We start from the raw sequence: 16,579 nt of genomic DNA, 5'->3' as shown, positions 1-16,579 counted from the left end.
TAAGCCAGCGCGCACAGCTGGCTTTGAACCTGCGCGATCCTCCTGTCTCTGCCTCACATGCGCGGGGATTACAAGCATGCACCACCATGCCTGGCAAACACATAGTTTATAACATAAAAAAATTCATCAACAGTTATTGGACATTGAAGAAATATGGGCCTATCTTTAGCGAGCTAACTTAAGAATTATTGGCATATAGGAAGGAAAAAAATGTTAAACCAAAGGCATCAACAATATCTTCAAAGAAGTAATGGAAAACTTTCCAAACATAGAGTACAAGGTCAACACACAGGCCCAGGAAACTTATAGAACTCCCTTTAGACAAGATCAGAGAAGAGGTTCCCCATGCCACATAATTGTAAAAATGACAAATGTGGAAGCCAAGGAGAATATCTTAAAGGCAACCAAAACAACAAAAAAGTAATCAAAAAAGATCTTAGAAGATGGAAAGATCTTCCATATTCATGGATAGGCAGAATAAATATTAGCAAAATGTCCATCCTTCCAAAAGTGATCTACAGATTCAATACAATGCCCATTAAACTACCAAGATCATTCCTCACAGACATAGAAAAATCAGTCCTTAAATTTATTTGGAAAACAAAAGGCCCAGCATAGCCAAAGTAGTTCTCAGCCACAAAAACCATGCAGGAGGAATCACAATACCAGACTTTAAACTATACTACAATGTCATTGTACTAAAAAACAGTATGGTACTGCACAAAAACAGATACATAGACCAATGGAGCAGAATAGAAGACCCAGAAATAAGTCCCCATGTTACAATCCTTCAGTATGTAGATGATCTCCTGCTGGCTAGCCCCTCCCAAGAAAGTTAGAAGACAACGAAGTCCTTTCTCAACTTCTTAGCTGAGAGAGGCTACTGGGTTTTCATAGAAAAGACGTGGCGTGGCTGCTGAATATTCCTTGGAAACTAAAAATGGTCCCGTCCTTTGGGCAGAAGTCAGCAGTATGGTCAGTGTACCCAGGCATTGCTGGGTTGGCCAGGTGGCAGCTGCCAGCGCCCCCCTCCCCTGGTGACTTGAGATGACTGACCAGGCCAGTCTGTCCTCCACCCCACACCACCCCACAGGAGGCCAGTGGCTGGCATGCCTGCCCCTACATGTCCTCCTCGCCAGGGGCTGCATGTGGTGGCCTGGTGCTGGGCTGGGCCCATCAGGGATGCTCTGTCACCAGCCACTCTCTACCTGGCACCTCAACAAGGTGGCTTGCCTCGAATTCCCCAGCAGGTCTCATCCCCAGCTTAATGATGCAGCCTGGAGCGATGTGTCCCTTATCCCTTTGGGGCTGTCTCAGCCATGGAGAACTGAGGGAGGGAGCTGGGGGGGTGTGCTCTGCAAAGGCCTCTGCACTGGCATCTGCCAGCATGGGACTGGCCACAGCCCAGGCGCCCTGGGATCCTGAGAGGGATGTGTGCCTGCCAGGGTGGTGCGGGGGTGTACAGGCATCTTGGGGTGCAGACTACACAGAGGTGTTGGGCCCAAACAGTGTGTGCAAGCCCTGGGACCTGGCATGGGTGCACCCTGTCCCTGGGAGGAAGGTGGCACTGGGGTTCATAATGGCAGACTGGGAGGTGGCCTAGGGCCCAAATATGGATGCCTTTGAAAACCACCAGCACACGTGTGAGGGTTACCAATAGGACAAGGCCAGTGAAGTTCTAGAACACAGGAGATGCACCAACAGCAGGCTCCTGCTCCCATCACAGTCCTTCTCTGAGCTTAGTCTCCCTGGAGACTGGAGGGTCCTTAGCCCCCTCCCAGTGCCCACAGCAGCCCTGGTTCCTCTGTAATGGATGCCTTGCCATGGCCACAGTGTTGATCCTAGATAAGCCAGGCAGCAACAGGACTGCTCTGTTAACTTTGGGGCACAGAAAGGTGCCCGGTGCTGCTGCCCCTGCAGCCCCATGCCACAGCGCCCCAGGATCCCAGGAGGGCAGGCCCGGGACTGCCCTGCAGGGGACTGCGGCCAGCCCTTCCAAGTCCAGAGCAACCGCAACAGGTGGGCAGTGCCCAGGGTGGCCGCCTGTTTTTCAAAATAAGAGTATTAGTTACTACTAACAGTACCACACACACAGCCTGCTGAGGTAGTCAGAACAGACTTCCACATTTACTTTTTGTTTTGTCATGAACCTGATATATAACTAAAACTACTTTGATTTTTTCAGTTTCTAGGGATTTTTTTCTGAATGATCCTGCATATTTGTTAACTATAATACATTTACATCATGGCTTCGAAGTTAGTTATAAAAGGCCAGGTGTGGTGACACAAACATGTAATCCCAGCATTCAGGAGGCAGAGGCCAGGTGATCAAAATTCACGGGCAGCCACAGTTACTTAGCAGGCCTCAGTGAACCCGTTTCAAAAAATAAAAAAGATTAAGCAAGGCATGGTGGCACACACTTTTAATCCCAGAGTTGGGAGGCTGAGACAGGAGGATCACACAGGTTTGAAGCCAGCTTCACCTACTTAGTAATGCTCTCAGCAACTTAGACTGTTTACCCCCCCAAAAAAAAAAAAAAAAATATATATATATATATATATATATATATATATATATATATATATATATATATATATATATATATATATATATATATATATCCAGGCTATACTCCCTACTTTCTACCTCCAGGCTATACTCCCCAGATGTCTAGCCTGGAGTATAGCCTGGAGGTAGAAAGCCCCTGGGTTCCACCCCCAGTAGCCCCCACCACCACACACAAAAGTTATAAAATAGGAACATTCAGAGAGTAACTCTCCCTCCCTTTTCTCTCTTACTTTCCCCCTGGAGGGAACTATTTATTTATTTATTGCAGCCCTGAGGATGGAACCCAGGGGTTTTCTGTCTCTGAACTACACTCCAAGCCCTAAATATATATATATATTTTTTTATTTGAAACAGGGCTCACTAAATTGCAGAGGGCCTTGTGTTGATGAGGCTGGCTTTGAACCTTCAATCCTCCTGTCTCACCTCCCAGATGCTGAGATTAAAAGCATGTGCCCAGGGATAACTATTTTTGTTGTGGCTTTTTTCTTTGTGCTCAAATTCCCAACTATCTGAAGAATTTTTCATTATTGCCAGAGACTAGGGCACTTGGGGAGGAATGTGCCCTATGACTGCCATTTGGTCCAGTCAGTGGGCCTGCTCATGTTCTACTAAGTTATCTTGCTGACTTGTCAGGTCTACTTGTTCTGTTCCTGCAAGAAGTATATTGAGATTAGAAGCAAAAATGGTAGGTGATTTTTTTTTTTAATATTTGTGGTACTGGGAATGGAACCCAGGGTCATTCTACCTCCAAGCTACATCCTAACCCTATTTTTTTTTAACTTGGAAACCTGGTCTCACTAGGTTGATGAGAGTCTAACTGCTGAGAATGTCCTCAAACCTGTGCCTTCCTGTCTCAGCCTCCCAAGTACTGGGATTCTGGGTGTGTGCCACCTCACCTGGCTTAGGGTGTTTTTTTTTGTTTTGTTTTGTTTTGTTTTGTTTTACGCGGATACTAATATTATTCTATCAATTCCTATGAATTTCTACGTGTAGCTTTTTTGCATTTGCTGAAATTAAGTTCATATGTATTTCCGAGTTTATTTTCAAGTCAGTATCTACCAGCTCCATGGTGTCCGTCATCTGAGTCTCACTTTCTCTCCTGGCCCTGGCTCTTTCCCTCCTGACTCTTCAATTGTCTTCTTTGTGTTTAGTACTTTGTGCTAGATATTGGACTTCTGGCATGGGCTGAAGTTACTGTAGGTCAGCTTGAGCCTGTGAAGTTTGCTTTTAAAAGGTCCAGAGCAATCTCTATTGCAAAGCTAATTTAAGATGTATTATTAAGACTTAAAATATTTTTAAGTTTTGGGGGTATTATAAATTGAACCCAGGGGCATTCTACCTCCAAGTTATACCCCCAGCCCTACTTATTTTTTGTTTAAAAACAGCCCCAGTCAGTGGTGGTGCACACCTGTAATCTCAGTACTTGGGAGGCGGAGACAGAAGGATCGCAGGCTTAAGGACAGCTTCAGCAAGTAGTGAGACTTTCTACCTAGCAAGACCTTGTTTCCAAATAACATAAGTCTGGGGATTAAGAATCCGGAGATGTAACTTGGAGGTAGAATGCTCCTGGGTTCCATCCCCAGTAGCCACCCCCCAAACTGAGTCACACTACATTCCTGAGGCTGGCCTCAAGCCTGTGACCCTCCAGTATCAGCCTCCCAAGGTCTGAGCTTACAGGCATGTGCCTAAGCCTAATACTCCTTGTAAGTTTACATCATCTGTGTATTTTGAAGCTTCTTCACTGATTTTTAAAACGTGAGCTATATTCATATGTGAGGTCTATCTAGAAATGTTTTAGTGTGTGGCTTTGCTACAGGCAGAGTTACCAATGCAAGCATTAACCCTTAGGGTAGATACCTACCTGTAACATAGGATCAGTCCCTTCCCACTATTCATCTGAGGGGAGCAGGCAGCACTACCTAGAGTCCCTGAGTCAGTGACATCACCCCTAGGAGAATGCCAAATAGGAGCCAGGGGATGACGTGTAACCTTTTCCTGAAGGTGGAGAGGGGCGCACTGCAGGAAGCCCAGGCCTGTCTGCAGAGCATGGAGCAGGGGGCCGACCATGCTCGGTGCCCAGAGCTGTGCAGCACAGGTGACAGGCTGCAAAGCTCATGTCGGCTTCTCTAGGTTTGTAGCTTGTGGATTGATGTGGATGGATTCCAGCCTCTATTCTCACTGCAAAGTACTTTCTTCCATTTTATATACTGTTGTTAAAAGAAACATTTTGAAGTTTTAAACAGATGGAGTGGGTGGAGGGCCAGGACCCAAACCTCCCAGGTCAGGCCCCGGTGTCTCCTCTCAGGGTTTATGGGAGGCTTCTGTGAGCATCACTGCCGCCCTTGAGTCCAGCATGGCCCAGCCAGAGCCCAGGCAGGTCCGGTGAGCATGACGCTGAACAAGGTGTGCAGAGGCTCTCCAGTACTGGGTCACAGCAGCTCCACCAAGGCTTTGTTTTATGGTGTGTGGTACTGGGGATGGAGCCCAGGGCCATGCTAGCTCCGAGCTACACCTTCAGCCCTATTTTTCATTCTATTTTGAAACAGGGCCTAAGCAGCTGAAGCTGTCCTCGAACCTCAGCCTCCAAAGCATGCGTCACTATGGCTGGCATCTCACACACTGTCCAGGACCGAGTCTGACACAGTGATGTTGTGGAGAGGCTGGGCAGTAACACTGTGTGTGGACTTCCTCACGAAGCAAGCCACCAAGCTGCCTACAGCAGATTTTATTTAATTACTTTGGAAACAGCCTGTCTCCAGATAATGCCGGAATTCAGTACATAAAAATGTGCAAAGTATTTCAAAATAACAGATCTGAAGTTTCTTCTCTACTGCTCACTCTGCTGGCCCTCAGGCGCCAGAGCTGCCACGGAGCCCTGGCCCTTGTTGATGTCGCTGATGCACACCCACTGCCTGTCCACTGACTCCTTCCACAGGGTCACCTGGGTGAGGGCACAAACACCACTGTTGCCAGGCTGTGGGTCAGGCACTAACCATGGTTCCCCCAGAACACCAAATGTAGGGAAGGGAACAGACACATGAGTGAGACACACAGTGGCTGGGGCAGCTGACAAGGGCCGTGCCCCACACTACCTATGGATGCTGCCTGAAGAGTAAATGGCTCAGGAGTGAAAAGGATTGTCCCTGAGAAGAGCATAGGGTGCATCTATGAGTTAATGCAGCTGGGCATTTGGGAGGCTAAGACAGGAGGATCGCGGTTTGTGGACAGCTTCAGCGACTATATAGGTTCTCTGCAACTTAGACCCTGTCTCAAAATAAATAATTAATAATAATAATAATAATAATAATAATAATAATAATAATAATGAAGAAGAAGAAGAAGAAGAAGAAGAAGAAGAAGAAGAAGAAGAAGAAGAAGAAGAAGAAGAAGAAGAAGAAGAAGAAGACGACGAAGAAGAAGGCGGCTGGGGATGTAGCTTGGAGGCAGAATACCCTCGGGTTCCATCCCCAGTACTGCAAAAAGAGAGAAAAAAAGTATGAGCCTGTGGGATCACATGCTTGTAATCCCAGCATGTGGGAGGCTGAGATGGCCAGCCTCAGCTGCTTAGTGAGGCCCTGTTTCAAAATAAAGAATAAAAAAATAGTCTGGGAGGAACACTAGGGTAGAAAGCCCCTGGGTTCAACTGCAGTACTGCAAAATAAAAATGTGATAAAAAAAAAACCTGGGGGTTCTGGGCGGGGGTCACATGCAGCGCACACCAGCCAGGGCCCAGAGTCCCGCGACCTGGGCCGCAGGCCGAACTGCGTGTAGCACGCCAGACCCCTGGAGAAACCGGGCCCAGAACAGAAAAAGATAAAGAAAAATATCGGAGAGGAGGTAAGAAAGTAGTTATGGATGCCAGGACACTGGAGATGCAGACAAAACGTATCTAAATGCAATCAAACTTATGGAAAAATTCACTGTGAAAAAGGACTGCTATTTCTCTATATTGTTAAGAATCTCAGACATCACCTGTAAGGAGAGAGTTTAGCGGAGACCAAGGAGAAATGCGGTGTTGAAAGAGTTCTCCGCGATGGTGGCGGAGACTTGTATTCAGAAGAAGCAGAAACCGGATCTTACCAACTTTATTTTTTTGGAGAAATTACACCAAATGTCGAATGCTACCATCACGCATGCTTAGGAACACTGGACAACATTCAGAGTGGAAAAAGAGCCTGGGAAGGATTTGAAATGGTGGAGGCAGTGGCAATGCCAGTGGCAAATACTCAGGGGAGACAGAGATCTGATACATTACACCTGGAACCTTTGAAATAATAACCACAGAGACAGTGATCGGAACCTGCTGAGGGGTTAGGCGGGCGTCGGGGCCAGTGGCCGACATTGGAGCTTGCTGTGAGGCAAGGCCACTACTGAGGCCTCCATGGCCGGGATTGGAACCTGCCGAGGGGTTAGACTCACTGGGGCCAGCGAGGCCGGCATTGGAGCCTGCCATGAGGCAAGGCTTGTGATAGGGCCTCCGAGGTCAGGTCCGGAACCTGCTGAGGGGTTAGTCCAGAGCTGGGGCCAGCGAGGCCGGCATTGGAGCCTGCCATGAGGCAAGGCAGGTACTGGGGCCTCCGAGGCCAGGATAATAGACTTCCGAGGGTTTAGGCCAGTGCTGGGGCCAGTGAGGCCAGCATCATAGCCTGCCGTGAGGCAAGGCCAGTGCTGGGGCCTCCGAGGACAGGACCGGAGCCTGCTGAGGGGTTAGTCCAGTGCTGAGGCCAGCAAGGCCGGCATCAGAGCCTGCCATGAGGCAATGCTGGTACTGGGGCCTCCGAGATCAGGATAAGTGTGAAGAGCCCCACCCATTGCCTGCTAGCTCGAAGACCTAAAAATAGCGCCGAGCGGAAGCTCTGTGAGGCCCATTAAGCAGTAAACAACTTTCAGGAAGTCCGGTAACCGGAGCATGGGGCGCACGGGAACACAACATACCACTGTTTGTAACAAATGAGCTAATTTTGCATGGAGCGAGTGATCTGAGGCTGATTGGCTGCTTGGGATATATAAGCGGGGAGTGGGGAGCGGAGAGGAGGAGAGTATGTAAGAGCCTGGGATAATAAAGAGTCCGAAGAAGATCGTCTCCGGTGTCGTGCTTGAAAGCGGCAAGTGGTGGCCTGTACGGGGAATCTCTCTCAACGAGATGGTCAGAACTTTGGACTTTCCAGGGCAGCCGGCTGGTAAGTTCTCCTGTGAAGAGGGAGGCTCTACAAAGTAGAGGATCATAAGATTGTTCTTTCCCAACTCCGTTTGAGGACGAAGGGGAGCTCCTTTGAGGGGAGGATTTATAGGGTAGTATACTCTCAGGCTGGACCTGAGGCTGAATAGGTATGGGAAATAATCCATCTCATCCAATACAAAAGGCTTTAAAAGCCTTATTAAACGGAAAGGGGTTAAAACTTAGGGATAAGACTATTCAGGGTTTTTTGAGCCAAGTGGATGAGGTGGCCCCTTGGTTTGCAGTATCAGGAAACTTGACCCTGGCAAGTTGGGATAAGTTAGGGAAGGATATTAAAAGGGCAGAGAAAAACAATCAAGTCACGGGAGGAACTTATCCTTTGTGGCGCCTCGTCAGGGCATGTTTGGAGCAGAAATACTACAAACCGCTAGTGCGAGAGGGACAAGTGGCACTTGATCTGTTAAAAGAGGAACGGTCCACTTCCTCTCACCCAGCTAGTGAACTAGGCTCTGAAGGGGAGGGGGACTCGGACGAGGAACTTGCGGCAATAGAGGAGGAAGTCAGCAGATTAACCCTAGCTACGGGCCCCTCGCAGGGCTCTGTTCCTCCGCCCTATAATCCCTCAGCTCCAGGACAAAGCGGAGGCCGCTCCTTTAATGAAAAGGTATGGCGTGAGCCGGAAATGTTACTATCCAGACAGGCTTTCCCCGTGTTTCAACCACAAGGAGGAGGACCTCGGTATCATGAGCCTTTAGATTATAAGCTTGTAAAACATATTGCTGAGTCCGTGCGGACTTATGGTACCAATGCTGCATACACCGTAGCCACCTTAGAAAGCATTTACAGGTATGCCATGACCCCTGGAGATTGGCAGAACTTGGCCCGAGCGGCTTTGACCCCAGGACAGTATTTAGATTGGAAGGCTTTCCTTATTGAGTTCGCAGCAGAGCAAGCAGCGGTGAATCAGGCCGCAGGACAACCTGCCTGGAATTTGGATATGCTTTTGGGACAGGGACAATTTGCTAACAACCAGACCTGTTACCCTCAACAAGTGTATGATCAGATAAACAATTTGGCCACCAGGGCATGGAAAAGTTTGCCTAATAAAGGGGAGGTGTCAGGCAATCTTACTAAGATAATTCAAGGTCCCACTGAGCCTTTTTCTGATTTTGTGGCTAGGATGGTAGAAGCTGCTGGACGAATATTCGGGGATGTCGATGCAGCCATGCCACTTGTTAAACAGCTTATTTTCGAACAATGTAATACTGAATGCACAAATGTACAATGCTATAGAGACACACCAAACACCCCAATGGCCCAATCTCCAACCGCCCAAGGAATCCGGAGAGCCACTCCCGGTTCAGCGGGATTGGACCTCTGTGCCACCACCCGGCTGGTATTAACCCCTCGAATGGGAATTCAAATTATGTCGACTGATATGTCAGGGCCATTACCCCCAGAAACGGTGGGCATAGTTTTGGGGCGATCATCATCCACCATGAAAGGCCTAATAACTCATCCTGGAGTTATTGACCAAGATTATGAGGGCGTTATAAAGGTTATGGTCTCCGCCCCCAGAGGAATTGTTGCCATCTCTCCTGGTGATCGGATAGCGCAGCTGTTATTATTACCTAGTCTACATTCTCTCTTCCCTTCAAAAAAGGAACAGCGAGGAGAAAAAGGGTTTGGGTCCTCTGGTACTAATATAATATCTCTCGCCTTTGATATGGGAAAACGACCTTTAATTACTTTGAAAGTGGAGGGAAAGCCGATTCTAGGATTACTTGATACAGGGGCAGATACTAGTGTAATTGCTTCTAAGGATTGGCCCCCCGCCTGGCCCATAAAAAAGGCTGACACACAGCTTAGAGGATTAGGATACATTAAAACACCTGATATTAGTGCTAGACCCCTTCATTGGGAGGACCAAGAAAAACATTCTGGGACCTTTACACCCTATATGCTGGAAATTCCGGTCTCCTTGTGGGGTCGAGATCTACTTCTGGACATGGGATTCCGATTACATAATGAATATTCTCCCCAGGTGCTACATATGTTTAACAAGCAAGGTTTTCATCCATCATTTGGATTAGGGCGAAACCTACAGGGACGGAGGAGCCCTGTCCCCACTGAAGGACAAAACACTAAACAGGGATTGGGTTTTGTGGAGTAGCCACTGGGGAGGCAATTCCCATCACTTGGAAGACGGGGGATCCAGTATGGGTTTCCCAGTGGCCTCTCCCCCGTGAAAAATTGGAAGCAGCAAAAGAGTTAGTAAAAGAACAACTAAAATTAGGACATATCCAATCATCCACATCACCCTGGAATACCCCTATATTTGTAATAAAGAAAAAATCAGGAAAATGGAGACTATTACATGATCTCCGAGCCATAAATGAACAAATGCAAGTTATGGGACCAGTCCAACGTGGACTCCCCCTTCTCTCAACTATTCCAAAATTCTGGCCAATTATAGTGATTGATATAAAAGATTGCTTTTTCTCTATACCATTAATTCCTCTAGATACCCCACGTTTTGTTTTTACTGTGCCATCCCTAAACCAAGAGCAAATTGACCAGAGATATGAGTGGAGAGTGCTCCCCCAGGGTATGGCGAATAGCCCCACTCTTTGTCAACTATATGTGGATGCTGCCTTACAACCTGTTAGGGATAAATTCCCTCCATTGCGTTGTCTCCATTATATGGATGATATCCTATTAGCCTGTGAAAATGAAAAGGTACTGGATGAAGCGTATTGTGTGCTTGTTAAAGCCCTTGAGGAAAAGGGTTTAGTTATAGCATCTGAAAAGGTTCAAAAGGGCACCGTCACCCATTTTTTGGGAAATATTCTTTATCCCAATTTTGTCACGCCTCAAAAGGTCACCATTCGTACAGACCAGTTACACACTTTAAATGATTTTCAAAAGTTATTAGGAGATATTAATTGGATACGTCCTGCTTTAGGAATCCCAAATTTTATGCTAAAACCTTTATATGATATCCTCAAAGGAGATTCTTCCTTAACCTCTCCTAAAATGCTGACTGCTGAAGCCCGGGAAGCCTTAAGTTTGGTAGAACAAGCTTTAACTAAGGCTTCCCTTAAGCGCATTTCACCGAGGGATTCTATTTGGGCATGCATACTGGCTACTGAGCTCCAACCCACTGGGGTCTTATGGCAACAAGGACCTCTATTATGGATTCATCCTAAACTATCTCCTCAAAAGGTTATTGAGTATTATCCCTCTATGGTGGCAAAGGTTGCTGTTCTTGCCATACAGCAATGTATTCAACATTTTGGCCAAACCCCTAATAAGCTTATTTTTCCCTATAGTAAACACCAAATATTAATTTTACAAACCTCCCTGGATGATTGGGCTATATTACGATGTGTGTTTAATGGAGAGATAGATAATCACTTACCTAAAGATCCTATATTACATTTTGCAACTCAACATCCTATTATCTTTCCAACCATAACCAGAAGAACACCTATACCCTTCACTATCAATATTTTTACTGATGGATCAAAATCTGGCCTTGGAGCTTTTATGATAGAAGGACAAAAACCCATAGTTGTTCAATATCAGCATATATCACCTCAGCTAGTTGAACTAAATATTATATTAGAAGTGTTTGAGAGATATGATTCTTCCTTTAATTTGTTATCGGACTCCTCCTATGCTGTAGAGATGATAAAGTCCCTTGAATGTGCGGGGCAAATATCAACACATACGCCCATCCACTACTTGGCATCTAAAATTCAACATTTAATTTTGATGAGGAAAAATCCCTTTTATGTACAACATATTAGGGCACATACAGGCTTACCAGGGCCTGTTGCCCAAGGTAATGATTATGTAGATAAGCTTACGAAGATGCCCATGATTTTCTCTCTCACCCCACTTCAACGGGCACAAGATTTTCATCGCCAGTTTCATGTAAATGCTAAAACTTTACAGATTAAATTTAAAATTCCTCGTTGTCAAGCCCGTGACATCATCAAGGCCTGTGGTACTTGTGCACCCTTTATCCCCTCTTCTAATGTTGGTGTTTGCCCACGTGGGTTGCTCCCCTTACATTTATGGCAAATGGATGTGACCCATATACCTGAATTTGGCTCTGTTAAGTATGTACATGTTTCTGTTGATACTGTTTCTGGAATTATATATGCTTCTACTCACACAGGGGTAAAAGCTCGTGACGTTATCGCTCATTGTCTTGAAGCTTGGGCAGCATGGAATGTGCCAAAAGAAATAAAAACTGATAATGGTCCGGCTTATACCTCACAAAAATTTCAGTCTTTCTGTAAACAGATGGGCGTAACATTAAAACATGGCCTTCCATATAATCCTCAAGGACAGGGCATTGTTGAACGCGCCCATCGCACAATAAAAGAATGTCTAATAAAACAAAAAGGGGGAATAGGTGAGAATCTGAAACCAAGGCAGCGATTATCTTTGGCACTTTTTACTTTAAATTTTTTTAAATTTAGATATTAATGGCAAATCGGCCACAGATCGCCATTTTTGTCCTTCTAGTATTCCCCATGATATGGTAAAATGGAAAGATGTCCTCACCGGAAAATGGAAGGGACCTGATCCGGTACTCACATGGGCCAGAGGCTCTGTTTGTGTTTTCCCACAGGACGGAACCGATCCGATTTGGATCCCAGAGAGACTGACTCGTCAAATAATATCGCAAGATGGTGCCTCAGGGATGGATACACCTGATTACCATGCTGATCTGGACAAAACCAGTATGGAGTGAGCAACAATGGGGTATTTTTACAGCTTTTCCATTTCCATTACCATTGAGTTGCTCCTCCCAGACCTTCCCTAGAAATTTTACTACAAATGCATCTCTAGAACTTCTCGGGAGCTTTCCCAACATCTTACAGGCAACTGGAGCTGGGAGTTTGATAAACTCACCGAACAATTACGTGCTGAAATCATCAAGGTCAACACCACCCGAATCGACCGAACAATTACGTGCTGAAATCATCAAGGTCAACACCACCCGAATCGACCCCAAAGTGGCCCAAACGCTGGCGTCCCGGATCCAGAAGGCAGCATTCCATCTAAAAGAATGGGCCGGGTTGGGAGCATTGGGATTTTGTTTTGTTTTCCTGTGCATTCTATGTCTCTGTTGCCTGAGACGTTTATTTCTGCAGAGGGCCAAGGATCAGATGCTCCTAGCTCAGGCTTTCATGGCGGTTGAAGCAGGACAATCGCCTACTGTTTGGCTAGCCGCAATGGAAAAATCATAAAGCAGAATGTCAGCAAGGACTGCACTTGGGACCCCGGGAGGGTGCATCCCAAGGAGGATATGCTCAGCTGCATACGGGTTACCACTGTATTGCTCGCCCGTCCCTGCAAAAAAGGTGGTGGCAAATAATTGCATAAACTATAGCAGGGGTTGAGTTCTCTATCCTCTTCTGCTTAAAAACAAAAAGGGGGAACTGTGAAGAGCCCCACCCATTGCCTGCTAGCTCGAAGACCTAAAAATAGCGCCGAGCGGAAGCTCTGTGAGGCCCATTAAGCAGTAAACAACTTTCAGGAAGTCCGGTAACCGGAGCATGGGGTGCACGGGAACACAACATACCACTGTTTGTAACAAATGAGCTAATTTTGCATGGAGCGAGTGATCTGAGGCTGATTGGCTGCTTGGGATATATAAGCGGGGAGCGGGGAGCGGAGAGGAGGAGAGTATGTAAGAGCCTGGGATAATAAAGAGTCCGAAGAAGATCGTCTCCGGTGTCGTGCTTGAAAGCGGTAGATAAGAGCATGCCAAGGGGTTAGGTCGATGCTGGGGCCAGTGAGGCCGGCATTGGAGTCTGCCGTGAGGCAAGGCCAGTGCTGGGACCTCCGAGGCTGGGATAAGAGCCTGCCAAGGGGTTAGGCCGGTTCTGGGGCCAGCGAGGCCGGCATCAGAGCCTGCCATGAGTCAAGGCCGGTACTGGGGCCTCCTAGGCCGGTATCAGAGCCTGCCTTGAGGCAAGGCTGGTACTGGGGCCTCCAAGGCCAGGATAAGAGCCTGCCAAAGTGTTAGGCAGGTGTTGGGCCAGCGAGGCCGGCATCAGAGCCTGCCATGAGTCAAGGCCGGTACTGGGGCCTCCTAGGCCAGGATTGGAGCCTGCCTTGAGGCAAGGCTGGTGCTGGGGCCTCCGAGGCCAGAATAAGAGCCTGCCGAAGTGTTAGGCAGGTGCTGGGGCCAGCGAGGCACGGCATCGAAGCCTGCCGTGAGGCATGACCAGTGCTGGGGCCCCCAAGGCCGGGATCGGAGACTGCCAAGGGGTTAGGCCAGTGTTGGGCCAGCGAGGCTGGCATCGGAGCCTGCCTTGAGGCAAGGCCGGTACTGGGGGCTCCAAGGCCAGGAGAAGGGCCACTTCTTGAGCCAGCGAGGTCTGGATCAGTCCACTGAGTAGCCAGGCCACTACTGGGACCATCAAGAGTGGGATCGGTACTTGCAACACAGCATGCAGAGAGAAATATCACAGAAAATATAAATCAGATGCTTCTCTTAATCATCAATAACTAGAAGGAAAAGGGCAACAGGAAGAGGTTGAGCTATAGAAAGGGCCCTATAGTGAAGCAACTAATGTGACCAATCAGATGGTATGTAATACTGGAGGACGGAGCCTCTTTAAAACCCAGGAGGTACATAAACAAAGGTATCAAAGTAAATCGCCAAAGAAGCATGGGATGGAGGGATGGGGAGGGAATGGGATGGGGGCTGGAGGAGGGCTAATTGGATGATGTGTGCTTGTATATCCTCTCAAGTCTTGTACTCCAATGTGATTGATATATGACTACAATGCACCAATTTTAAAAATAAATTATTAAAAAAAACTGAAAACAATGTCAAGTCTTTGTGGAGGCTTCTCTTCACTGGGCTCTCTGCTGAAAAGGGACAGGGTAAGCTCTGTAAGAACCAGGCTCAGTGACCCCCTTGCCACTTCAGCAAGGTTCCCACAGAATAGAAGACGTGGAGGCCTCGGAGCCTTCTGAGCATGTGGCACAGGCCCTGGCTTTGGCCGGCGGTGCTTACCTTGTTGTCCCCTACGGAGACAGCCAGGGTATTAGCCATGATGGACCAGCTCACGTGCCACAAGACGTCGTTGAATTTGTGCCTCAATGTGGGCAACCACATGTTGCCCAAAGCATCATCACAGGTCCAGATGAAGATGCGGCAGTCCTGAGGGGAGGACTGGATAAGACACGAGAAGCTGCGCCATTTGAGCCAGAGCACAGGCGAGGCTGACCTGGGAGCAGCTGGTGATGGTGCTGGTGGGAAGGCCGATGGACAGCACCCAGGCCACCTCACGCACCCAGTCGTTGTGCGCCTCCAGCTTCTGCTCCTCCCTCCACTGGCCATCCTCTTCTTCCCTGTGGAGAGCAGAGTCAAGATCAGCATCTTCTGCTGCTTGCATAGGTGTGGGAAAGGAGGGTGACCTTGGGGTGACCAGGGTGGCAGGGGTCAGCTCACTTCCAAAGTTTGATGAGGTTGTCGCAGCTGCTAGATGTAAACTTCTTAATGTAAGTGGGCTTCTGTCCTGATGGCTGGTCGTTCAGGCTTCCAGCAACCATGGCTGGGGCCCAGATGACCGCGTTGGAGCCGACCTTCAAAGGAGACATGGTGAGGGCATGAACCTGAGGCACAACTGTCTGCAGTGGGTGCAGCAGGCTGAGGGTGAGCAAATGCACTGCTGTGGATGTCATTACTTCATGTAATTATACAGAGCAATAACAACTATTTAATGGACGTGGTATCAATACAGAAAACATCAAGTCATAGGCTGCGGGGACTAAGCAGAGAAGAAAGCAGGTGAGGCCACCCACCCTTGGGAAGCATGGCAGGACAGAAGCCAAGCACATCCAGCAGCACCAATGGCCCTGGCTTCAGAGGATGCGTTTTAATTATAACAGATACCATTTGTCTTACATAATGCTGTAAATCATGGTGCCACCCTAGAATTGATCTCTGTGGTGCATTATCTATGAACCCAGGAGCGCAGGAGCTTCAAGCAAGTGCAAAGTGCAGTTCTTGTACTGGAAGGGAGTGAGGGGGAGACATCCATGGGGACCAAGGAAGAGAAGAGAGGACAGAGGAAGCCGGGCATGGGGGTGCACACTTGTAACCCCAGCAATCCAGAGACTGAGCCTGGTGGATCACAGTTTGCATACGGCCTCAGCTACTTAGTGAGGCTCTTTGTAACTTAGTGAGAACCTGTTTCAAAATAAGTTTAAAAAAATAGGGCAGGGAGTGTAGCTCGGAGGTAGAATGCCCCTGAGTTCCATCCCCAGACCCGCATTAAAAAAAAAAAAAAAAAGGGCAGAAGTGCAGGAGGAGCCTCAAGGTGTGGGCAGGAGGACCACAAGGATTGGTCAGGCTGTGAGTCTGAGTCCAAGGCAGGGAGCTTCCCTGCTGCATGTCCCTCTGCTCTACAGCTGCCTGCCCAAACCAGCTGCTGCTGCAGCCTCCAGCAGGAACCACCTGATGCCACCACCACATGGCCTGTGGCTCCCTCCTGAGCCTCCAACTGCCCTGCCACATGTCTGCAAAGGCTCCCTGCTCCTTCGCCCTGTTTTCTTGGTCCACTGTTTCCTTCCAGCACAGGAACCACAGCCATCACTTACTTCTCTTGAAGCACCAGGGCTCCCAGTCTCACAGAGAGTGGCCTGAAGAGCCCAACTCTAGGGTGACTCCATGGATCACAAATGTTAAGTTTCAAAGGTTACCAATGACACGTTTTCTACCAGAATGTATCCCCAAAACTCAACTTTAAAGTTATAGCCTGCGGTGTGTCAGGTAGCTTGTGAGGGAGGGGAGT

The 16,579-nt window shown here is 47.9% G+C and overlaps 1 protein-coding gene across 1 annotated transcript; it reads right to left on the bottom strand.

Annotated features, from left to right (window-relative positions):
- Positions 1–5,396: 5,396 nt before the first annotated feature.
- Positions 5,397–16,378, bottom strand: LOC308279550 (protein SEC13 homolog; the record flags this gene model as incomplete). Its single annotated transcript, XM_080719680.1, has 5 exons — positions 5,397–5,510; positions 14,797–14,943; positions 15,011–15,134; positions 15,235–15,413; positions 16,211–16,378. The coding sequence occupies 5 exons, from the start codon at positions 16,376–16,378 to the stop codon at positions 5,397–5,399; spliced, it is 732 nt and encodes a 243-aa protein (XP_080575806.1).
- Positions 16,379–16,579: the final 201 nt, after the last annotated feature.

The sequence above is a fragment of the Muscardinus avellanarius genome (genome assembly GCF_963383645.1).
Source record: "Muscardinus avellanarius genome assembly, chromosome: Y".
In the NCBI taxonomy this organism is placed as follows: Eukaryota; Metazoa; Chordata; class Mammalia; order Rodentia; family Gliridae; genus Muscardinus; species Muscardinus avellanarius.
Note: the sequence above shows the minus strand (reverse complement) of the source record. Positions and strands in the feature narration are given on the sequence as shown.